Here is a 25,374-nt window from a genome sequence, read left to right as displayed (position 1 = left end):
CCCTGACTTCAGGGTATCCCAGTCAATCAGGAACTCATACTATGGTAATGGGGGCATGTAAGTTCCTAGTTAGATACCTTCTCTCTTCAGAGTATTTGCATACTGCAGTTCTATTAATTCAAATGAAATGTGCCTCTTCTGTTTAGCATTTGAAATCATGCTAGTGTCAACCATGATTACACATGGTTGTTTCTAGCACCCTTTATCTGGTGGGTTGAGACTTTCATCTGGAAAAACTATGCCCCAAACATGAATTTTGTACCGTGGGGAATGAGGAGGGAAACTCTTCCCACACTTATCAGGGAACTGGTATAAGCAACAGCCATAATTATTGCTAGCCTAATGTTCATCATTGGATGCCCACGGCCTATCAATGAATTACGGGGATGGAAGGAAAATAAACACAGATGTGGCAACTAAAAGAACATCAATGCAACTGATATACACTCCTACTCACAAGTGACTTTCAAATCAAATCATTGAGGATTCCTATACTTAATGTGTCCCTGATTTTCCCATTAAATTGACTCACTTTATAAGTAAAGAGCTTCCCCCTAACCCTCCACTCTCTAGCTCTGCAAAGTTAGCTTGACTTGAAGAATCAATTTGGGCTTTTTTTCCCCTTCTCTTACATCAAAACCTATAATAAAGGCCTGGCAGGCCAAATTATGACCTCATGTCACCTATTCAACCTCTTTATCATCAGTGTAACGCAGATGTAACTAGCTGGAACTTAGTAAACAATTCTGTCGGTATTACACATGGTAGAATAGAATCCAGTGTGTTCTGCCTTAGCTTTATCAGCAGCAGCTCCACACGCAGAACAGGTCTGCTGAGTAAGAAAGTGACATTTTTATAGTCACTTTTCAGAGTAACTAGTTTAAAAAAAAAAAAACTTTATTGCACATCTCCAGGTCACTAGTTTTCATATAATATCAGCCTTGTGAAGATCTGTGAAGAAATAGCAAAACCCATCACTCAAAATTCAGATAGACACCCCTGGGAAACTAGAATCAGGGGAAAGGTTGGAAATGTACACCTGGGTTTTGGTCAGGAACTGTCTTTTTAATCTGTCTGTACAGTGTCTGATGCGATGGAGTTCTGATCTGTGACTGGGGCTTCTAGATCTTATAGTAATCTAAATAATTAATAATAAAAGTCTACAGCCCATGAATGATCACATACTTCTGGGCTATGTTAGTATCTGTTAGTCCATTCTTCTAACCCCATGTTCTCCAGTTATTCTTCTGGCAACCATCATTGGGGGCAGAGGATTTAAAGTTCTAACTTGAGACTTTTCACCAGCATCAGTAACTTGATCCAATCTGCAAAGATCTTTGGTTTCAACCAGCTGCTGTTCTCCAGTGATACCAGGCAACTGGAAGCAGTAATTAAAAAAATTAGGCCACTTGGCTTTCTATATATAGCAACACTTCTGATCCCAAGAAACGAGCACTCTCATGCAGTCTGTTTTTAGCTGTCAGTGTTTGTAAATTAATATTAATGATGCTAGTCTTAAGTAATTCTTTGAAATGTGTCTTAGTATTTTTCCCTAGCTGTTCCCAGCTTCTTTATTTTAAAATAGTAGTTTAAAAAAACACCCTGTCTGTACCTCAGTCTCTTCTGCTTTCTTCTTCTTCATCAGAATGCTAAGTTGACCAAGGTTCCCTCCGCTGAAGGGCATCATATTCTTAGAATGCACCTGACTTGCATCAAAGTCGGTCTGGTTTTGATGTCAGCCGGAAGGACTAATTTCAGCTTTGGGATCCTGTGCACACCATTTCTTATAAATTACACATGAAGCTCTCTGCATATTGCAGAGATTTAAAAAGATGAAACCAATTAAATTTTCATTGATGGGGGGAGTAGAAGGAGAAAAAGGCAGAGATACAATGACTGGTGGAAGAACTAAAATGTGAAAACCAGAAAGAATTTAATTGTATGGCAGATGTTAAAGCAGTTTATAAAGTTTAGTCTTACCATTTTGTTTCATCTTTCACCCATTTCATAAAATAATCTAGTTTAGCCAACATCTCAGTATACAGCTGAAAAGCTAAAGAGCAGTAAATATTTACTGTCACTAGAAGGCTTACAGATCGTGTGTGTGTGTGTGTGCGCGCGCACACACGCGTGCATCTTCCCAGTAAAAATGTGTGAGCTGATTTTTCAGAGGTTCTGATCACCCACAATTCCCACTGTTTCAGTGGGACCTGTGAGTATTCGGTACCTCTGAAAATCAAATTATTGGATTTTTTTCTACATAGACAGAGAAATTCTAAGGTTCCAGTATCAAAGAATAAGCTTTGAAACAGCATGATCTGTTCCATGTTTTTTCAGTCTGGAAGTCACAACCATCCTCCCTTTCTGTGTGTCTGTCTTTGTCGGAAGGAGATCCTAAAACTGTATGCAAAAGGTTGAAAACCACTGATCTATTCAGGAGCTTATTACCACACCCATCACTGTGGAATCAGTGCACTTTCCATAATGCATTAAGCAATGTGACTAGCATCTTTGAGGACAGAGTTGGGGACTGAGCCTCAGGACTCCTGCATTTTTATTTCTAACTCTGCCACTGATTCACTACTTCACCTCTAAGCATATTCATCTGTAAACAGAATGCAATAATTCTTACCTCACTCACAGGAGACAAGAAGGAAGGTCCAGTGGTTAGGACACTAGCAGGGGTGGCTCCAGGCCCCAGCACACCAAGAGTGTGCTTGGGGCGGCAAGCCGCGGGTGGCGCTCTGCCGGCGCCGCGAGCGCCGCAGGCAGGCTGCCTTCGGCGACTTGCCTGAGGAGGGTCTGCTGGTCCCGTGGCTTCGGCGGACCTCCCACAGGCGTGCCTGTGGAGGGTCCACTGGTCCCGCGACTTCGGAGGACCTGCGAGAGGTCTGCTGAAGCCGCGGGACCAGCGGACCCATCGCAGGCAAGCCACCGAAGGCAGCCAGCCTGCCTGCCGTGCTTGGGGCGGCAAAATGCCTAGAGCCGGCCCTGGACACTAGTCTGAAACTTAGAAAACCTGGGCTCAGTTCCCTATTCCAACGCAGATTTCCTTTATCATTTAGTCTTTCTGTGCCTCAGTTCCCCAGCCGTGGTAAAATGGTAATAATAGCACTTTGCTCCCTCACAGGGGTTTTGTGAAGGGTGGGCATTTGATTCCTTACATTGATAGGTTAAATATACTAAGCGCTCAGATACTACTGTAATGAGGGTCAGATAAGTGCATAGGGTAGAAAGGTTGAGATTTACTGTTAACATTGGTAAAGCATTTGAGATCTGCAGGTGAAATGTACTTTAGACATTGAAAATGCTGTTACAAGTTTGGTTAGATTCTTAAGTGGCTACTCTTTATTTCAGGCTATTTTTCAGACTCTCAAGATTTAATCCCATCATTTGTTTACCCTGAGGTTTTACCTAAGGATGTCAAGAGAGCAGTGTAGTCATAGTGCGGGATAAATGGATACATTGCTCTGTCTATGCTCATTACTGTCTTTTCTTCTGGGTCTGATTTTTGTGAAATTTCTCCCAGATATTTTGTGTAGTCCTTTTATGTCTTCAATGAGTTCTGTGCTTCCAAATCTGTTGGCCGACACCAAGGAGTTCTGAATTTTGAGTTAAATTCTCAATTTAAGATTTATGATTTTGGCTTATGTTAATAGTAATAACGTGACTAAATCGTGCTTCAGAAATATACATCCAAGTTAGCACCCAGTGTTTCTCCCCCCCCCCCCCCCAGGTACTAGTTGCTCCAGTAATCTTCCAGGAGAAGAAACTGGGCTACTAATGAAAGAGAAAATCAGAGTAGATTAAGCATCTGAGATTCTTGTATTCCGTAACTTTTAGTGGCCTGATCTAGCAAAGTGCTTAGCACTCTGCACTCCCACTAAATTGTCATTGAGCTGAGGTACCTTGTAAGATAGGCTTATTTGTCTCTATGTAGGAGAAGGAAAGGAGTGGAATGTCATCTCTGGATTGTTGCTTCTGCACCTTAATAATTCAGGGTTTGTATTAGATGATGTGTCCAGAGGAAGCTGTTTTATAATGTGTGTGTATCTTTCTGTTTTTTTACAGGCCACTGTCATGAGAGAAACCCTGATGGCAGCCATGACAAGCAGAAGTACTTTGGTGACCCCCAAGAGTCTGTAATAACAGCTGAGGAAGAAAACTCTGAGGGAGATATAGAAGAAGATCCAGAAGCCTTTGTTCAGAGTTCAACAGGAGACCCTTCCTCTCTGAGACTGGAAAGTAAGTCAGCCTTGGAATTTCGGTGCATGTTTGGACAATGAGCCACTTTCTACACTTCGAGCCTGGCTTCCTTTTCAAAAGAGCTGTTTTGCTTCCTATAGATTTGCTCTCCAGTTTTGCTCGCCTCAAGGATGAAACACCTATGACAAGACAGAAGAAAGGCTATTTCTTAATTCAGTTGATTTCTTATTTGATCTTTCGAGTCCGTCGCAAATAGCAGACAAAGGTGCTGCAGACTAAGGCTATGACTGAGTTTTTTTTACCTCTCAAGTGCCCCATTTCTTTTAGTTTTGTGCGGGCAAAAACAGAGCCTGTATACAATACTCTCACTTACTGGAACATGACTTGTTTCTCGAACTGCTGCTCCTCCCAAAGTGAAATAATAATGAAACCTTTAAGAAGTTATAAAGTTTTTAAAATAGTGTGTGAAGCATCTTTGATACATTCTGCCTCTTTAATGCGAGTTTTATTAGGGGTATACTGTATAAGGCCTTAAAGCAATCCCCTGCATGACACAAAAGTTAGAGAATTGTGTACATTAATATTTAACATCCTTCAGATTTTGAGCACCTGGGACAGCAATCCTGGTGAGTTTTCCCCCCCCCCCCCCCGTTTACTTTCCCTAATGAAACAGTAGTAATGAGGTAAACCCCTGTGTAACAGGGTTGGGACTCACCACCTGGCGCCTCCCGCTGGTGACTCCGGGAATTAGCTCTGTCCAGTGGAGCGCTCCCTCCAGATGGTGTCCTGTCCGTCGTCTTGCCCTCAGTTGGCGTCTCTGGACCCGCGTTGCTCCCTGCTTGGCAGCGTCCTCTTCAGGACCACTGCCCTCCGGCAGTGCCCCTTAGTCCATCCACACCCTCTTCCGGGGTGGAGGGGCAGGGGGTGGTTGATCAGCAGTCTCTCTACGGCCCAGCCACCATGTCCAACCACACACCCCAAAGTCTAATCCCTCTTGTCAGGGATCCAGCATAGTCTATGATGGCTGCTCCCTACGGCCGATGGCTGGGTGTACTGCAAGGGGGAAGAAGGGGACCCAGGCCCGCCCTCTACTCTGGGTCCTGGCCCAGGGACCCTCTGGCAGCAGCCTTGCTGTCCTCCTTCTCTTTCTTCGTCTGTCTGCTTCCTTGGGCCACTTCCCCTATGGCACCTTGCACCCGCTAGGCCCTTCCCTTCAGGGCCAGCAGCCTGGCAGGCTACGGGCTAGAGCTCCCTTTTGCTCCCCAAGCCTGGCCAGCACTGCGCTGTCCGCGGGGCTAGTCTCCCACCTTTGGAGACTGACCTTCCCCTCTCGAAGGCCTGGGACAGACTGACTGCTCCCTTACTGGGCAGCCTTCTTATAGGGCTGAGCCTGGCCCTGATTGGCTGTCTCCAAACTGGGCCCTGATTGGCTGTCTCCAAACTGGGCCCTGATTGGCTCACAATAAGCCCTTCTTTAATTGGCTCCCTGTCGCACAGGCCCCCTGGCCTGCTGTAGCCCACACACTCAGCGAGTGGGGTAGTCACCCCACTACATGCTGAAATAGATAACGTTTCACTGTGTGGCACTTAAAAACTTATTATTTCGTCACCTTATTCCTGTTAACAGTTTTACAGGGAGAGAGAGGGAAGAGAAACAAGTAACCTTTAAAACTGATCATATTTTGTTCCCCGCTCTTCTTCCTCAAGCCTAACAGCAAAAAGCATTAGATTACAAGTAAAAGCCCAGAGAGTAGGGTATGGTCCAGATTTAAGGATACTATTTCCTAGAAGACACTGTTGAGTTGTATACCCATCTCATTCGCACCTTGATAATTCCTGAATCAACTGTACTAGATAAAAGTGAAGAGAGGAAGACAGAGTTGGTAAGATCAGGACATGGAGAGGTTTACTCCATGTCAGTGTTCAAGCTCAGAAAGCTACAGAGAAGCAGCTGTCTATCTTCCCACTGAAACAAAGAGAATTGTCATGGACAGAGAGAAGAAGAATGCGAATTGATCTAGAGTTGCCCACTTTTGAATCAGCAATTGATGAAGCATCATTATGGGAAGACCTATATTTTCTTAAAGACTTTCCAATAGCTTCTGTCCAGTGAGCGAGCAGTGATCTTCCTATTCTATACTTCTGATTTTGAAAAAATAAATGAGAAGTTGGTACTGAGAGCACAACTGTCCTGGTCATAGCAAGGTCTACATTTCAACGAAGCCTTGTTTGCTTATGTCACTTTACAGAGTCCTTTGTGTGAATGCATGTGTTCATGGCGAGGAAGGGGATTTAGTCAAATGAAATATTTCAGTTCTGTTTGTTAAAACAAAATATTGTCGTCAATCCAGCTTTCATGAGCAGCCCTATAATAATAAATCAACCCAGCAACTCAACAGTTTTTAAGAACTTTAACAAGCCAGGGTGTTTGAAGAAAATGAGTTTTCCGGCTCTCAACAAGTGGAAATGGTGATTTTTAAAAATTGTAGGAAGTGCCTCGCTTGAATCATCCATGGTGTTTACTTTTTTTAATTTAAGGTCTTAGATGGTCTGCATCATATTTGCACAGGTAGAAGACTTGAGGCATAGAATAGTAATATCCCTTTGTACTGCCTTTGGGTACTATTGTAACACACATAATTTTGGTGACACTTATTGACATTTCATTTCAGACACAGTTGTTGCAGAAAGCAATGATTCAGAAGGAATGGAGACTTTGGGAGATGCTCAGATGTCTGAAGAGATGTTGGCTTTGGTGGACGAATTTGAAAATTCCTGGTCTCTCGAAGCCTTTGAGGGGGCACTGGAGGTGAAAGGTCGTCGGATGGACTTGCAGGGAATCCGAGTTCTAAAGACGGGTTCTCAGGATGGACTGGCTAGCTCCTGTTTTGGAGATTGTGGAGATGATGATGAAGCTGAATGGGTAAGAGCACTCATTTGCAAGATATAGTTCAGTAGCATTCATAAGTCATATCCTAATTTACCATGGCTGTAACAATGATGGTTTGAAGGGAGGCTGACCAGTTCAGCCTGGAATGCAGAGTCTTTAAACTCTAGGTCACCAGTCTTTCCTGGGTTGTAAATGACCAAAAGACATGACCACCTGAGAGCTGGTTGATGGCCTGTGAGAAATAAATTGGTAGTTTGTCCACCTCCTAACAGACAAAACTGCCACCAGCATTGTTACTAATGTATATCTTTATTGGTAGCAAAGAGGCCAAGTATTGAATGAACCATGGAGCCTGAGTACACCTCTTATCTTTGGGGCAGTCCAGGCCCTCCTAGGCGAGGGTTGAGTCTCACTGCTAGTGAATGGGAATGAAATTTGCACTGCATTGGGTAGGTAGAGGATTTCATTCTCCTGTGCTCTCAGATCTGGCACTTACCAGAACTGAATTCATTTTGATAAATACATTCATAAATTTAGAGAGACAAGGCAGCTGAAGTAACTTTTATTAGAGCTACTACTGTGATGAGAGAGCAGCTTTTGAGCTTCACAAAACTCTTCTTTAGGTATTTTTCTGACCTCAAGAAGAGCTCTGTGGAATGTTAAAGCTTGTCTCTTTCGCAAACAGAAGTTGGTCTCACATACCATGGGACCATGACAACAACATGAAAAACATTAATAAACAATTGTCTTTAAAAAAAAAAAAATCTACCTTGATGCATTCAAAAAACTAAAAAACAAAATGCTATTCTGCTTTAACTGGCCTTGGACTTTTACCCCAAATGGCAAATTAGTATAAAAGGAAGGGTACAATATTAACTGAAAGGTCTAGTTAGTGTGAAGATACCTGATGTCCATTTTGATGGTGCTAGAAACAGAACAAAAAGTAAAGTGTTCCAGTTCTGTAGCAATTAAATGGACTTTCTCTCTCACATCCACAAATGAAATACATTAGAGGATTCATGTGTGCAGTATGGTATTATTTGTCACAGTTACCCCTACCAATGTTATTCTTTTACAGATCACATTCCAGGTCAAACGTTTAAAGAAACCAAAAGCAGAGAGCTTGGATCTTCAGGAGCCCCCTGGGAGAAATGAAGAGGAAGGGGTTAATGTAGAAGATGAAAACCTTTACCAAATGGCACTGGAGATCAGTGGCCCAAAGATACCCTCCCCTGGACCAGCAGGTAAATTACTGTTGTCAGGGAATGCAAATCTCTCAGTGCCTCACATTCCATTGTATTAATACATCAAATGGATAATAGTGAGATTCTAAAGGTATATTTTGGTCTATATGAATAAGTGGCACAATTAGAATTCTATTCTATAAAAATTCTCCTAGGAGCCCCTATTTCTAGAGTACAGTTGTGTTTTATATAGCATCTTTCACCTCAGCTGTTTCCTAAAATGCTTTTGGGGGTTAAATGAAAAATATGAGAGAGAAAAACTGAGAGGAGAAAAAGCAAGGGAGGAAAGATGTTTTGGGGCAATATTTGAATGAAGCCAGAGATATGAGGTGGAAAAGGTGGTTGTGGTAGTAATAGTAGTAGTATTTACCTGGTGTCATTGAAGTGCACAGCATTTTTGTATGTTCAGACACAGTATGAGATACATTTTATATAATGAACGATCCCTGCCCCAAGGACTTTTCACTCTGAGACAAAAATCAAATGTGGTCCCAGTCACAGAGTAGTGCCGAGTTTTTATTTTTACTATGTTTTCTTTGGTGATGGCCTGAAACAATGACTAGACATCTGTTCCAAATGGCAGGAATTGCAGAAGGGAAGACTCTTGCGCCAACTGAGGTGAAGTAAAGTGAAGAGAGAAATTAAGGTTGTGCTAGGGAGCAGAGAGAGAATGCAGGAGGAAAATAGAAAGAAGCAAGATCTGTAAGATAGGCTTGACCCAAGTGTGAAGATGTGCATCCACCACAGGAGGCATCAGTGGTACTCTGCACATGCTGGAATCCGAAGCGCCTGGAGTCTGGGGATACCATAGAAGAGAGAATTCAAATAGTCAAGATGAGATGAAGTGTAGGTATGGGGAGGATTTCAGCAGACCTGTAGTCTAGAGAGTGTTGTACTTGAGTAATGTTGCAGAGTTGATGCTAGACACATTGGTTTTTTCAAGCAAAGGGCTGTCTTATTGCAACAAATTTTAGTCAGTGACCAGTTAAAAGGTGGGATGGCAGAGTAAGGGGCACAGCTTCAGTTGTGAGTTTGAGTCTAATTCAGTCTCAGACTTAAAGGCTACCTCCAGTTCCCCCAGCTGCAAAATGGGTACCTGATCCATTGATCTAGGACAGTCCAAGCAGTTGGACATGATGCTGGCCACATCACTCCATAGTGTACTGCTTGCTATGAAACCGACATGCCTGGACCATGTCGTGTCAATGAGCCATTGGCTCAGGGAAACTTTTTTACTTTGGCCAGTTGGGGTGGATTTGACCTTGTGACTTAGGAGGCCACTTTGAAGGTTCTAATATGCACCTTTTAGTAAGCTCCCATTTTAGCAGTTGGAAGACTTGAATTTGTTTAATATTCAAACAGTAAAGATTACTTGAGGCTAAGCAGGTTGGAAATTGGATCGTACCTGTGACCTTACACTCTCCCATAATGCTGAGCTCACAAATACTATCTGGCTATCTCGGTCTTAGGTATTTGTATGGTGTCCATTACAGTAGTATCTGAGCATCTCATATTCTTTAATGTATTTATCCTCTCAATATGCCTGTGAGGTAGGAAGTACTATTTATCCCCATTTTACAGATGGAGAGCTGAAGCACAGAGAGGCAAAGTGACATGCCCAAGGTCACAAAGTAATCTGTGCTAGATCAGGGAAATAAGCTCAGATGTCCCATGTACGAGTAGACCATCCTTTCTCTTGTTATATATTATCATTCCTCAGTGAGATGATCACCACCACCACCAGCAGGGGGGCTCAGAAATGCCCATGTGAACTACTGAATACTTAAGAGTGAAATGCATTCCACAGTACTGACATGCTGAGAAACGATTACCCTGGCATGAATTTTCCCAGTGACGCACTTGAGTACAACTTCCTTTAATGGGCTTCTAATCAAAGTTTTTTCTATGAGTTGATGTAATAGATTTATTTTAATTTTGCAAAAATAAAGGGAAAGCACTTTCATGCAGGGGTAGGCGGTAAGATTTGGATCCAAATGACGAAAGAAAATCAAGTAAGTACTTGCTGATCAATTAGGGAACATGCTCGTTTAAAGTTGTGCAGTGCTCCCGTCTAACGTCGTTTGGCAGCCACCTGCTTTGTCCACTGCTTGCAGGAAGAGCAGCCTGTTGCAGCTAGCTGGTGGGGGCTTGGAACCAGGGTGGACCGGCAGCCCCCCTATCAGTTCCCCGCTCCCCTAAGTTCCCTGTGCTGCAGCCACTCAGCAGGTTAGCAGTTGCAGCTATCCCTCCCCCCACTGCCATGTGCTGCTCCTGCCCTCTGCCTTGGGGTGCTTCCCGAGCCTCCTGCTTGCTGTGCGGCAAGGGTCGGGGGAGGGGGAGGCTAATGTCACGGTGTCCCCCTCACCCCTGCTCCTACACCCCGCTTACCCCTTCTTCTCCATATAGAGCAGAGTGGGGAGACAGAGAGCCTGGGGCAGCAGCTGCTGTCTCAACTTCCTGATCCACTTAAAAAGACAAGGCATTTAAGAGTGGGTCAGCTTACTTAAAGGGGCAGTGTGCATTTCTCTCTCTCTCCCACACACAAGGTGTATGTCAGCATAGCAGACAGAGACAATCTCCCCTCCCCTCCATTCCTGCTGCCTTGTAGAGTGAAAGGCTACATTAACAACAATGTATTAACCCTTGAGGGCTCAGCCAAGTGCTAGTTCATCATTTAGCACAAGGGTTCTCAAACTGGGGGTCGGGACCCCTCAGGGGGTCACGAGGTTATTACTGGGGGTCACGAGCTGTCATCCTCCACCTCAAACCCTGCTTTGCCTCCAGCATTTATAATGGTGTTAAATATATAAAAAACTATTTTTAATTTATAGGGGTCACACTCAGAGGCTTGCTATGTGAAAGGAGTCACCAGTACAAAAGTTTGAGAACCACTGATTTAGCAGCAAGGCCTTCCCTGAGAAATATCCCACCCTCTTCTACCCTCTAACTTCACCACCTCAACCAAGCTTCACAATCATCATAGCTGTATACAGTATTAAATTGTTTGTTTAAAACGTATACTGTGTGTATATCTATATAATATATAGTTTTTTGTCTGGTGAAAAAAAATTACATTAATTCTTATTGGGAAATTGAATTTGCTTAACATCATTTCACTTAAAGTCGCATTTTTCAGGAACATAACTACAACGTTAAGTGAGGAGTTACTGTAGAAATAGATCTTGAAATGCCGCCTAGGCAATGTATTTAGCTCTTTGCTTGCTTTTTTTTCGACGTAGTATTGTTGATGTTATTAAGCACTAATAGTTAGAACCATATAGGGGCAGCATAGTTAGCCTCTTGCTGAGCTGCTAAAATATTTTTCTGCTTATACACTCCACTTGTTTTGAAACTGCCATGTGAGAGACCGTATTGACTGGTGGTTAAACAGGAATTCTGAAATCTTAGAGCCTGATCCAAAATGCACTGAAGTCAGTGGAAAGACTTCAGTGGGGTTTGGCCCATTTGTCTTATTCCTTACTTTTTCACTGATCTTCTGCATAACCATGGACAGAGTATCTCCCTGCCTCCATTTACTCATCTGTAAAATGGGAAGAATAATATTTACCTAATGGGCAGTTCTGAGATTTAATTTCTTAATGGTTTCTAAAGTACTCCTAGATCCTCAAGCAAGACTCTGTAAAAGTTCTCATCCATCATGATCAATAATAGTGTTATTCCCTGAAAAATATTGACATTATTCCATCTCACCCTGAAACAAAAAGAACAGAGGCTATAATAATCAAAAAATATTTGTATTGATTCTGGAAGTAATTGCAGAACTGACAAGGAAAGTTCAGCACCTCCTTGGTAATTTAATAATTTACCTCAAGAAACTCCAAGTGCAGAAATGCAGGTAACACATTGCTTTTTTGTGTGTAACCCAGAGAATAATTATTCTTAAACTACAGATGTGGAAAGGTATTAATAAAAAGGTTTTTAAACATACACATTGCAGCCTGTCATGTCCTATTTAGGCTCGGATCCTTCAATCAGATCACCATAGGCAGACCTCTGGGCCCCACACAGGTGTGGGGCTCTTTCCACAGGGATCCAGTTGCAGGATTGGGGCCTTAGCTCTTTGAGGCAGGGAATACCTCACATGCCTCTGCATTTGTAAAATGCTGTGTAAATCTGATGCTTTATAAATCTTTACAAATCTTTGTAGCTTGTTTTGGGTTTTTTTTTAATATAATTCCTTGTATTGCCTGCTTCTTCCTAGGGAAAAAGCGTGACTATCGCAGCCTGGGCTGGCCAAGTCCTGATGAGTGTTTGAAACTCCGCAGGGTGGAGTTCACTACTGTAGCCAGCACATGGCTAGCTGTTTCTGCTAAAAATATTGAGTGAGTATCATGCATGTGAACTTAAGCAAGTAATCGGGGTAGGGTGGCTGTATGGTCTTATTATGTACATATGCCAAACATCTTAGTTGCCTGCTAAAGCAAAGGGCAACTCTACTATGGCTTCAGCCAATCTTGATACCACCTATATGGTACTCCACACAGGGAGATGAGTCTTTAACATGGAGCCAACAGCAGGGCTGGGGACTGTGACAGCCCCTTTGTTCTTTGATTTGAGGGTGTCTGTCCCCATGGGCCACCCACATTTGCAGTTTAGGGATAGTGGTATATGCTCAGTTGTTTCAGACGGTCCTATAGCAGCAATGAACAGGGTGGCTATTTTCTATCTGTGTTTGGCAAGGACCTTTTCCCTCAAATACAAACCATGTTACTGTTGTCACTGACTGTCACCTCAGTATACATGGGGCTCCTCCTTAAATCCATTCTTGTGCGGAATCCTGCAGCCTATTTGTTATGCACAGTATCTTGTGAGCATGACACCAATGCTCTCAGGTTTACTTGGGCTGCCTGCTGGTTTCCAGATGGTGTTTAAGGACTGAGAGAGTGTTGCCTGTGAGTGATAGTGTTGTAGTTGCAGTCAATGGAGGTGCTGAGTTAGATCCCAGTGAAATAATAGAGGGGAGGCTGTCAGCAGGTCATTCTCCAGCAGGGCCTTTCGACTCTGGAACTTGATACCCACCTTGGTCTGAATCTGTTGACGTTCAGGGATTGCTGCAAAGGCCATCTATTTGCTAGGGCTTTGGGGAAGGGTTGTGGGTTTGCGTGGGTATCTTTTGTTTTTTTGATTTACATATTGGTTAGTTAAATTTTTGTTAAAGCAGCAAAGAGTCCTGTGGCACCTTATAGACTAACAGAAGTTTTGGAGCATGAGCTTTCGTGGGTGAATACCCACTTCATCGGATGCAGGTGACACAGGACTCTTTGCTGCTTTTACAGATCCAGACTAACACGGCTACCCCTCTGATACTTAAATTTTTGTTGTGTTCTGTTGTTGGGTGGTTTTTCCTTGTAAGGACTGTTATTTAAGTCAAAATAAATAGCCTGTCTCCCTTCCCCTTTTCTCATCACTTTCTAGCCCATGCTGTAATATTGCAAGTCCCCTTCATATTTGCATCCTTCGCAGAAGAGAATATTGGTTAGGCAGACAGAGGAGGGTGAGCGGTCTTGGATTTGGAAACCTGCTCTAACTAATGTAAACACTGAGCCAGGTTGGGGGTGAGTGGGTGGGTTGCATGATCTGTATAATCATACATGTATGAAGTGCTAATGGAAAAACTACCAGTATGCCTCTATCCTTGGTGACCTATATCAACTCTGCTGCTGTAAGGAAACTAGCTTGTGGTTAACGGCCACTCCTGATGAAGAGCTCTGTGTAAGCTCAAAAACTTTCTGTCTCGCCAACAGAAGATGATTCAATAAAAGATATTATCTCACCTACCTTGTTTCTCTACCACTCAGTTATGCAGTCTAATAAGACAGACAAACATCAGCTAGAATGGGTTAGCAAAGAAGGCTGCTGTTTTAGAATTTTGTCTACAAAGCGAAGGTCAAATTCCTGCTGTTGTCCAAATGAGGCTCTGCCAGCATCCAAACAAAACTTACCTGCTACATAAGCTGTTTTTGTTAATTGACTCCTCCCTCTCCCTCTTCTGACCAGAAGGGTCTGTGTATGACTTAGAACTTGGTTTTCTTCCTTTCTAGCATTACAGAGCACATTGATTTTGCCATACAGCTGCAAGAACCAGCCATGGAGCCCCTTTGCAGCCCCAATCTACCTGCCAGTATGCACACCTTGGACCATCTGCAAGGGGTCTCCAATCGGGCTAGCCTGCATTACACTGGAGAGAGTCAGCTGAAGGAGGTACACCTCTGTCTTCACATTGCTGTTTGGAGGCTATCCGAGATTTTAAGGATCAAGAGACAATGAGGTTTATGTCAAGGATGGGATGGTTCCGAGGATTTGTAATAGGCTAACAAACCTTTCCTCACTGATTCACTGCTCATGGGTACTAATGAATGACTCAACTTACTACCAAATAATGGGTATTCAGCAGCCTATGATGATCTCACTTCATTTTTTAGTAGATCAGAGACCATATTATTAATTCCCCTGTTGGCTTTCTAAACAAAAGAGACGAGAATCAAATGGTCCCTGGACACTGAACTGCTTCCTCACTCCTAGAAGTGATCCCTCTAATACACTGGAGAGGAAATTTGTCTAGCAACTACCACCAAGGCTGTACCTATTCTGTAGCTAAACAGTCACTAGAGTTATCAATCTGGGACCTTTTGCCAATAATAAAGTTATGTAAAGAAAAATTTTACCATATATGTTGAGCAGATCACAAAGTGCTGAATCCATCTCTTGTCATGTTTTCCACATTTCAGTATTGTACTTCAGGGGCCGTGTTCTCACTGCCAGCTAGTGCATTTGTATTGTACACAAAAGCCCCCAGATATGCAGGCAACAGAGCCCTTCTTAGGGGAAGGATCCGGTCTTTGCAGGGAGACAGCATGAGATTTTAAGAAGCCATTTACCTGTGTTACCTTGATTTCATCTTGTCAATTTCCTCCTCAATCACCTGCCTTTTCCTCCTCCCCAGGTATTACAGAATCTTGGCAAAGACCAGTATTCACCACAGTCATTAGAACAAGTCGGAACTCGAATAGCCAAAGTTTTGGAAAAGGTATGTGTGTGTGACAAACAAAATTGCAGCAGGGTCTTATAGTGTCCTGTACTTTACTTGCCTGACAATTCAGCCTCAGGGCTGTCTGTCCAGAAACTCAGTCTCGGGGTAGGTCTATACTTACCTGCCGGGTCGACGCCTAGAGTTCGACTTCTCGGAGTTCGAACTATCGCGTCTAATCTAGACGCGATAGTTCGAACTCCAAACGCGCTCCCGCCGACTCCGGAACTCCACCACTGCGAACGGTGGTGGCGGAGTCGACGGGGGAGCCGCGGACTTCGATCCCGCGGCTATTCGCGTAGCTGAACTTGCGTACCTTAGTTCGACACCCCCCCAGTGTAGACCAGGCCTAAGACCATGGTGATATTGGATGATAGTTTAAAGAGAGTTCTAGCTCTATGCAGTATCTTTAATTGCTTGTAAGACTTTTTCTGACCAACATTCTGTGCTTATACAACGTGAGGTGAATCTGTCAGATCTCTGTGTGTATCGATTTAATAATAAAATAAAATTTTTAAAATTCATTGGTATCCCACCAATATGACATCATCCCTGTGCTGGGCAGCATTAATTGTGATACTTCATTCTTCTTCACTGGCTTCCATCTGAGGATCTTGAAGTACTTTGAAAACATTAATAAATGTAGCCTTATGGCACGCCTGCCAAATAGGGATAGTACTGTCTGTTTTAAAGCTGAGGAAACTAAAATATAGAGAGATTAATGTCCAGATTCTCCTCTCTTACACAGCTACAACTCTCACTGAAGCCAGTGAGCTTCACCCAAATAAGTGAACCAGGAATTTGGCCTGTGATCTCCCACAGGCCTCTCACTAAGACTATGGTTGGGTTAAGCATAGAACACAGATCGTCCATCAGCTAGTTTTCTTCCTTAGCCAAATAACTTATTCAAACCCTGCAAGACTGCTATTGAGTTAATTGTGTGCGCGCGCGTGTGTCTCTCATAAAACAGTGGTCAGATTTTATACCTGGACCCAGTTTTATTACATCTGCTGTCTCACTGACATCCATCAAAAGAAGTTGATCAGGTGAAGTTCAGAACATTCTGCTCCAAAGCGGGAAACCATAAACCAGGCTGATTTATAAAGTTAATGGAAGAGGTTTCCTATTTGGGCATCTCTGCATCAATGGTCTGTCTTGACATGATTCATTTCAGCAATACTGGACTATCTACTAGCTCTGAAACAACCTAGACTTTGTTAGTCCCATAATGGTCCACTACTCTTTGGTAGAGGCTTCTAGATCAGATGCCCACTTTGGTAGGGCTGTCCTGACATCTTTGTTTAAGTAGGACTTTGACTAGCCATCTCCAAGCAGCCAGATAGCTGCTTGTTAGTTACCAAGAGTGAAATCTATGTGCACAGTCACTCAGTTATCTGCCCTACAGTAACTGTGGTTCTTTAAGGTGTAATACATATGGATTCCATGACCAACCTCCTTCCCCACAACTATGGAGTCCTACTCCTTTGGGATCCTGTATTGGTGAAGGAACCAGTGGACAGTTGGGCCTGTTCTTTCCTTTTTGCCTTCAGCTGGGAGAGTGGGGAGGCATAATGACAAGTAGGGTGCAGGTGTAGTCCCAACAAACACTGCTAGCTAGGAGAATTCAATCTTACGTGCATGGATCATAGGCATGCCAAGAGTAGAATCCATGTGGACAACACATCTGAAAGGACCATAGTTACTCTAGAGTAAGTAACTCTTCTTTCTTCAGGTTGCAGAGTCAAGCACTCAGAAATTATGAAATGCCAGAATTCAGGTTGTCCATGCAACATTGATTTGGCCTGCTGGTGCAGATACATTGTTACAGTCCTTAATTACATACTATTTTTCCATAGGACTCATGTTCAAGAGTGCACAACAGGTCACAATGAAAGTTGCAGAAGCAACCATAAATTTGGCATTTCCTAATTTTCAGGCATTTGACTTTGCAATCTAAATAATTTAGCTGTTTTGTATATCTCATTATTGGGTAACAAACGCTTTTTTGCTGCCTTTTCTAAAGTTATATTGTTTAATTTTTAAATGGAAAACATTGGTTATGGAGTGTAGAAGGAGGAGGTGGGGCTGGGAGAATATTTTGTACAGGTTTCTGTAATTCTTTTCCCCTTGCTGCATTGTTTGTTTTTCAGAATCAGACTTCCTGGGTCCTCTCCAGCATGGCGGCTCTCTACTGGAGGGTGAAAGGTCAAGGGAAGAAAGCAATAGACTGTCTGCGGCAGGCCTTGCACTATGCGCCGCATCACATGAAGGTACGTACAACACTGAAATGAAATACTGGCAGCTCTTCCCAACTTGTGGCTCATCTGTAGCCAGATAAGGAGTTCTCATCAGTTGGCTCTCATCAGCACCCCCCAGCTAGTGTAAATGTCAGATGCACTCTAACCTGGCCAACGCATTGACCTAGGATATTAGCCAGTCCTAGTAAAGGTCCTTGAGGCTTTCATCACCTCTTTAATGTAGGATGTATTTTTACACACCTGCAGAAGACATAGTTATAAGTCTCCCCTGAGCCTGGAAGGGCAGGTGAATGTTCTTCAAGACTGACATGCTCGGTAATAAATGGCAGGCAGGCTATCAATACATACATGAATCCCTTGATCATATGGAGTTGCCTTAGTTGCTAAATGTATGTGGGCATGCTGGAACAGGAATTGGTTGTTTCTGCCTCCCAGGGATTAGTTAATATGTTCTAGGAGTGCTTATATAGCACTTTCCATCTACAAAGAGTTTTACCTCTGTTGGGGAGGTTGTTCATAGTTATTAGCCTCTTTTTACAGCTATGGAAACTGAGACATAGAGTGGAGAAGGGACTTTGCCAAGGCTACACAGTGAGTCCATGGCAGAGCTGGGATTAGAACTGAAGAGAAAAGAAGGAAGAATGGCTTTGTCATTAAGGAATTGGATTGCAATTTGGGAGATCTGGAGTGTTTTGCCGGCTCTGCCACAAATTTCCTGGGCCAGTCACTTAATCTCTGTGTGCCTCATCTTCTCCATCTGTAAAATGACAATTAGAGGGTTTCCCTACCTCAAGGGGTATTGGGAGGATGTACATGTTTTTGTGCAGTGGTCAGATACTGTGGTGATGGCATCCACATGGGTGGAAAGAGATAATTTAGTTTATGCCTGGCTTCCCTGTCCCAAGTGCACTCCACCTGACAGCACTGTATCTACCCAGGGTTGTGAGTTCAATCCTTGAGGGGGCCATTTAGGGATTTGGGGATTGGTCCTGCTTTGAGCAGGGGGTTGGACTAGATGATCTCCTGAGGTCCCTTCCAACCCTAATAATCTATGATTCTATTTCAGTTCTACTGCATCTGTTTCACTTCTGTAATTCAGTCTTGCTTTGCCCTGCATCTCCTAAAGGAAGACTGGAACTAGGAGATTATGCAGGTTAAGCACCATCAACTCTTTTTATTTATCTCCCTACTGCTTTCTTTTTTTTTTTTTTTTTTTTTTTTAAACTGTTTAAGGCTCTTCAGAATTGGTTCCCTTAGCAATGTGTTTTGTGGAAGGGATTGGAGTAACATGATTGGCAGTTGTTAGCACACTGCCAACTTGGCAAGAACACAGCCCTGCAGTGCTGACCAATCTCCAGCAATTTCATGTCATTGCTCAACACCAGAATGCTTTCCAACCTCAGGACTTGTCTTCCTATTTGAAGGAGCAGCTGTCTCCAGAAAACATGTGGGCTTGGTTTGTTGAAATCCAACAGCTTGAAAACTCTGTGCGGCTTGGCACTGAATGAGCAGCTATTCAATATTTTGTTTTATCCTCATGTGTGTCTCCATGCCTTATTTACAGCACATTATTCAAATCCTTTTCTGACTACAGAATTTCCTTGTAGGTTTTTCTGTGGCACTCTTCACTATAGTATCTGAGTGCTTCACAAACATGAATGAATTTATTTTTACAACACCCTGTGAGGTGAGGTGGTACTCGCCCCATTTTAACGACTGGGAATGGAAACACAGGGAGACTAATGTCAAAAGTGTCCATAGTTTTGGGTGCCCAATATGAGATGTCTAGGGCCTGATTTTTCAGAGTACTTAGCATTATGAAGCAATTTATGTGTTCAAAGCATAGCTCTCATTGATTTAATTTGCAACTGAGAGTGCTCAGCTCTTCTGCAAATCAGACCCCCATCAGGTGCCCAGAAAATGAGGAATAAACAATTAGTGGCCACCTGGGCAAGTTGCATAAACCCAATTTTCACAGCATCACATAGGAACTCTGTGACAAAGGCAGTTCTCCAGGGTGGCCTTCAGCTGCGTTAACGATAAGACCGTCCTTTCTCTTCCCAAAATCCCATGCCTCATCACTACACACCTTCTAACTTCTGCAACATAGAAGGCAGGGGTCCTACAGCCTCCTTCACTACACAACACTGAGTTATCCCCAGAGGAGTCCTGTGGGTGGGAAATAATATGGGATCATGTAATTAAAGATTATATCATGCATATGCTCAAGGGGCCCAAATTAGAATTGCACAGGCAACCTTAAAACTGGCATTTCTTAACTTTTGAGTGTTCAGCTTTGCAACCATAATGAATGTTCTGTTAATGTAGATTTTTGTGTGTAATTATTATAAATATTACAGATGTCTGGATTTGTACTTCTGAAGTCTAAACCCATGAGAAATAAAATAGGAGCCCACCCATCCATCTCCAAGAAATAACCCAGTGGGAAGGAAGGAGATGGTAGAGTCCCTGCCAACTCCATGATTCAGGGTCAAGAGAATGCAGCTTGTACTGCCCACTCCCTTTATACTTCTGGCTCTTCTCTTTTCAGGATGTGCCACTAATAAGCCTAGCAAACATCTTCCACAATGCAAAACTTTGGAATGATGCCATCATCGTGGCTACCATGGCAGTGGAAATAGCCCCGCACTTTGTGGTTAATCATTTCACACTGGCTAATGTCTATGTTGCAATGGTGAGTAGCAGCTGCTAGATTTTCTCCCATCTCCAGATACAGCGTAAAGCAGCTTTGAGCCCAGGAGCAAGCTTAGAATTTCAAGGCTAGAGGTGCAGGAGGCTGGAAGTGGAGATGAGCAAGATCAGAAAGGAGGAATATTCTTTCAAATATGTTCTTGGAATTATTCCAACATCTACACAGATCATTTAATACTGGGATGGCTACTGTATTTATAGTCTGGTGTCACAATGCTATGGCTACAAGGCCTAGTAATGACAGTAGCAAACTGCAGATCATTCTGCTTAATCCCCCCCCTAAATAATGTCCTAAAAGTTTACATGGCACTGGAAAATTGGAGGCAAAGAAAGAAGAGTCCCTGTCTTGAATAGTTTGCAGTCTATAGGCCCAAGTGGTACAATACAATACAAAATAACTGGATAACGCAAGTGAGGCATAATTTCAAAATCTAGATTATCAGACCACAAAGATCACTAGTGGGTAGAGAAAGTTTAAACTCCCTCACATTGTAAACGTATTTCTTTCAACATCTTTCACCCTGTTGATTAAAAGGAGCAAGTGTCTCTCATGTTCCTAGATTATCCACTTCTCATTGGACCTATGTTGTATACTTGATTCTGATCAACTAGCAGGGCTGGTGCCAAGAAATCAGGATGGTAAAAGGGGTACCGTCAACTTGAAATCTAGTTACTTCAGACTCATTCGTTGATACTATTTTCAGGTACTACAGTTGCCTCTGATTGCCCCTGCCGAATTTTTTTAAATGTTTTGACTCTCCATTGTTGCTGTTTGAAAGGCCCACACAAATAACAGAGGAAACTGACTTGGTGGTCAGGTACTACTGTGGTGGGGGTGGAACATATAAATAATTAGATATATTGTGGCACTAACTGCACACAGTGGTGCCAAATGCACAGTGGAAACAAACCGAAAATACTATTTTTCCTCTGTCCCTTTATATTGTAGTAATCTGAGTGATCTCTTGAGATAATACTATGCAGAACATGTCAGACAGAAGTGAAATTGAGTTGCTGGTGTCCCTTTAAAGTTAACCTTCTGAAAATACATACCCCCAGGCCTTTTCCCATCCTCAGCACACTCTTTCCGTGCCTCCAAAATGCCCTCTGGACCTAGGGGTTCTTGGCAGGGGTGGGGCATGACAGAGCTGGCAGAATTAGATCTGCACCAAGCGGAGAGGGCTTCCTGGCCTTGGGATGTTCCCTGTGGGGGGCCTTTTTTTCACCAATTCAGGCAGTACATAGGGCCTGCAGCATGGAGACAAATTCATGTTACACATATATCAAAAAGAGTAGCTCCAGCAGAGTGAATGGGATTACTTTACTGTTTCTGGGAGCAGAATCTGTCCCAGTAAGCTGAGTATCTAAAATGTCATATTAGCTACTAATACAGCATTAAAAATGTTGGCATACACTAGATTTAACCAGCAAATTTCCTTATAATTTGGAAAGGTTAGCCATCTGGCAAGTGGAGGAAATTCTGGGAGATTCTACTCAGTCTTGCACAAAACTGTAGAATTGTGTGGAAAATAAAACTCAAGGGACATCAGGGTAAAACCAAATCACTATAAAAGTATCCTTACGTGTGTTACTAACAGAACTGTAAATAATAATAGCTGAAAATGGAAAAGTCTCTGGTTCTTCACATCAGATGCTGCTCGTTAATTTCTCACTTTTCCAATAAGAAACTAGTTTGGGGCTGTTTACGTGTAATTCCACAACAAATGCCCCTTCTTGTGTGACTCATAGAAAAACTATATTTTGTTGATTGGTCTGTGTAACTATTATAAATAACACTTGGCATCTTTTATCCAAAAATGTCAGCCTCACAAACACTGATTTAATTAAGCTTCCTAACCTCACGGGGCGGTGAGTATTGTCCCCATTGTATAAACGGAAACACTGAGATATGGAACGGGTATGACTTAAGCAAGACCACTTGTTGAGTCAACGGCAGAGCAAGACCCAGGAGTCTTAACTCTGAGTCTTCTGCTCTAAGCACTAACCCACACTGCATTTCAATGACCTATACAACTTTTGTTTAAAAAAAAAAAAAAACAGATAGAAAAAAATCTTGAAAAATAGGCTACAGTGCTAGGCATTATATCTCCTTTCATCCAAGGATCTCAAAGTGCTTTACAAATACTTATTGATCAAGTCGGCACGGCAATTAAATGCCCACGGCTGGCCCAGGTCAGGTGCTCAGGCTGCAGGACTTTAAAATTGCTCTATAGATATTTGAGCTCCGGGTGGAGCCTGAGCTCGGGGACCCTCATGAAGGAGGAGGGTCCAAGAGCCCAGGCTCAAGCCTGAGCCTGAATGTCTACACAGCAATATTTAGCCCTGCAGTCAATGCCCTGCAAGCCCAAGTCAGCTGACCCAGCCTAGCCATGGCCATACCATGGGCCTTTTATTCTAGTGTAGATGTACCCCAGAGGTCATATCCTGGGACGTGCTGAGCATGCTCAACTCTCATTGACTTAATTGTCACTCATCACTCTGTGGGATTGGGCTATAAACCACACAACATCCCTGAGAGGTAGGCAAGGAAAATATAGAGATCACTTCAACTATATCTGGGGTAGAACACCACACATTTAATGACGCACCGTAGCAGTGCACAATCATTTAGGACAGGAAGTGTATAGAATATGTTGTGGCATTTGCTGTTTTGAAAGCTGACATTTTCAATCTTCTTTCCTTACAGGAGGAGTTTGAAAAGGCCATGAGATGGTATGAATCAACATTGAAACTCCAGCCTGAGTTTGCACCAGCAAAGAGTCGAATCCGCACCATCCAGTGTCATTTACTCTTGAAAAAAGAGCGACGGTCTCCATAAAGATCAGCAGCTTCTTCTTTTTTCTTAAGAAAACAAAATCATTTTTCACTATTCTGCTTTTAATGAGGGATGCTAAGATAAATTGGGGAATCAAGGTTTCTAACAAAACTCTTGGAAAGAAATGGGGTTTAGATCAAGGGATTTTTAGTTTGTTTTTTCAGGCGGGGGATTATCTTTGGGAAATACATTTCACAAACCATGATTTAAAACATCTGTGTAAATACTGAGCCAAGAAACTTTCCAAGTGTCCACGAACTATTCCAGGATCATTAGGTTTTTCTTAATGCTCAAATTGGTGCCAGCACCAACAATAACTTGCTTCATTTTGTAGCATTTAAGTCAATGGAAATGCAAAGCACATCCCTGCACCAAATAGCAAAAAGCTATAATCAGCTCTTCACCCATCAGAAATTCTTGCTTTACCCAGTCTCGTCCAGTCCATATTGCTGTGTTACCAGCTTCAAGTTAGTTTGTGGGGAAGAAGGGAACATGATTTAATACAAAATCTTAGTTAAAAAAACAAAGTGTTTTAGGAACATCAAGCCTTTTTTTCACTGTTATTTCTGTTGGTGGATGGGGATGAGTAGGAGGATAGGAACAGCAGGAGACCACAGTCTAAATGGTTTACATTTTGGTTACAAGACAAAAAGAAGCCAATCAGTTAAAATCCAAATAAGTGGTTTTATATCTGTCTGTATATTCAAAGCCCTCTGCAGCCCTGAGTCTTTGTTTTACTAATTCTTTGTTCGCTGTATTTTTATCCATCTCGGAATAAGGTGCAAGTGTTGCAGTCTATCTCTCTGAGCCTTAGAGACTTTCAACTGCTGAGAAGGGGAGAGAGAACAGAAATTGTGAGCAAACAAGTCAGGTGGAGTGTTTCCATATCAATCTTCTTTGGTCAGTAGAGGACCTGAAGCTCCCAACGATATTGTTGAATCAACAAGGGCACATACTTGGAACAAAATAAAATTATGTTTATGAACAAAACCCTGGCCTGTGGTTTAATTTTTCTGTGCCTCAGATTCCCCTTCTGGGAGAAAAATGGGAGATGATAGTTTGAGCTGGTCGGAATACTTTCGACTAGATTAAATTCATCAAAATTTGTTTAATTGAAGCTGAAACATTTAGCAAAGACTTAGCAGTTTTTGTCAGTAGGGTTGTTTTGAGAGAGAGAGAGAGAGAGAGAGAGAGAGACTCTCACACTGTGTAGTGGATAGTTAGGCATGAACGTTGGGATGTAGGAGATCTCTGGAGCGAAGAACTCTGCTCTGAATCAGGCAGAGTAGGGACATGAACCTGAGTCTCCCATATCCCAAGGCAGTGCCTTAAATATGCACGCTCACCCCTTCCCAAACACAAAAGCTCAGGTTTTGATCCAAAACCAGACATTTTGAGACAATTTAATTTGTGCAAAAGCATTTGAAAGGGTTTTCGTCACAGTGCAGAACAAAAATAAATTTTGGAACCTCAAAAGTGTGTTTGAAGCAGAACTGTCGTCCTCCAGTCAGATCTAGGGATAATAGCACAGATACAGCTTGTTGAAAAATGAGGGGGCGGGAAAATCACAAAGTCAACGTTTTTTGTTTTGAGGTTTTTAAACATTTTAGAACTCGGTTCTTTTCAAACGTCATTCACTTTTTTCCCTCTTCTGTTCCTCCTGGACCATTTTACCTCTTTTTGTTTTGCCATTGAAAAAGGGGTAGAGGGAGAGAAATCAACATTTTTGTGGCTTTTATTCAAAAAATAGGAAAATTTGGATAATTTTTTTTTACAAAATGTCTGGTTTTGGACAGAAGCCATTTTTGACCAGCTCATAAAATACCCCTGTAATGAAGATATATGGGTTCTTTAATGCACTCTGAAGATGAGAAGTGCTGAGAATTATTTATTCCAAATTTCTGCTTATCTAGAGAAGATGATGTAGGTCTGACCAAATACTACAGTTGTGCAGATTCGTTTTTATAAAAATAAGTGAATATGTCTGAGTTAAGCGATGTCCTCTGGTTGCCGACAAAGCCCAGCGTGTCACAAAAGTTGTTATTCCCCACACTAGAAGTTTACTGAAAGCTAAAGGTTACTGAGGAGGAGGGATGTGTATATAGGCAAAAATATAGAAATGGTAATTTCAGTAAGATAAATTCAAAATCTTTTCCTAAAAGATCTGGTAAAACACAGCT

General features: G+C 42.5%; 1 protein-coding gene across 3 annotated transcripts in view; it reads left to right on the top strand.

Moving 5' to 3' along the window:
* The window catches only part of TTC17 (tetratricopeptide repeat domain 17), an 84,443-nt gene extending 60,259 nt beyond the window's left edge, over nucleotides 1-24,184 (top strand). For all 3 annotated transcript variants that reach the window (XM_045015135.1, XM_045015137.1, XM_045015136.1), the window contains exons 17-25: nucleotides 4,072-4,245; nucleotides 6,879-7,129; nucleotides 8,175-8,340; nucleotides 12,563-12,683; nucleotides 14,403-14,562; nucleotides 15,305-15,388; nucleotides 17,539-17,658; nucleotides 20,198-20,341; nucleotides 23,066-24,184. In XM_045015135.1, coding sequence (XP_044871070.1) covers nucleotides 4,072-4,245; nucleotides 6,879-7,129; nucleotides 8,175-8,340; nucleotides 12,563-12,683; nucleotides 14,403-14,562; nucleotides 15,305-15,388; nucleotides 17,539-17,658; nucleotides 20,198-20,341; nucleotides 23,066-23,197 — 1,352 coding nt within the window. In that variant the 3' untranslated portion in view covers nucleotides 23,198-24,184. The remainder of the gene's footprint in view (nucleotides 1-4,071; nucleotides 4,246-6,878; nucleotides 7,130-8,174; nucleotides 8,341-12,562; nucleotides 12,684-14,402; nucleotides 14,563-15,304; nucleotides 15,389-17,538; nucleotides 17,659-20,197; nucleotides 20,342-23,065) is intronic.
* Nucleotides 24,185-25,374: the final 1,190 nt, after the last annotated feature.

This window comes from Mauremys mutica, chromosome 4 (genome assembly GCF_020497125.1).
Source record: "Mauremys mutica isolate MM-2020 ecotype Southern chromosome 4, ASM2049712v1, whole genome shotgun sequence".
Lineage (NCBI taxonomy): Eukaryota > Metazoa > Chordata > Testudines > Geoemydidae > Mauremys > Mauremys mutica.
This window is presented reverse-complemented; position numbering and strand designations above follow the sequence as displayed.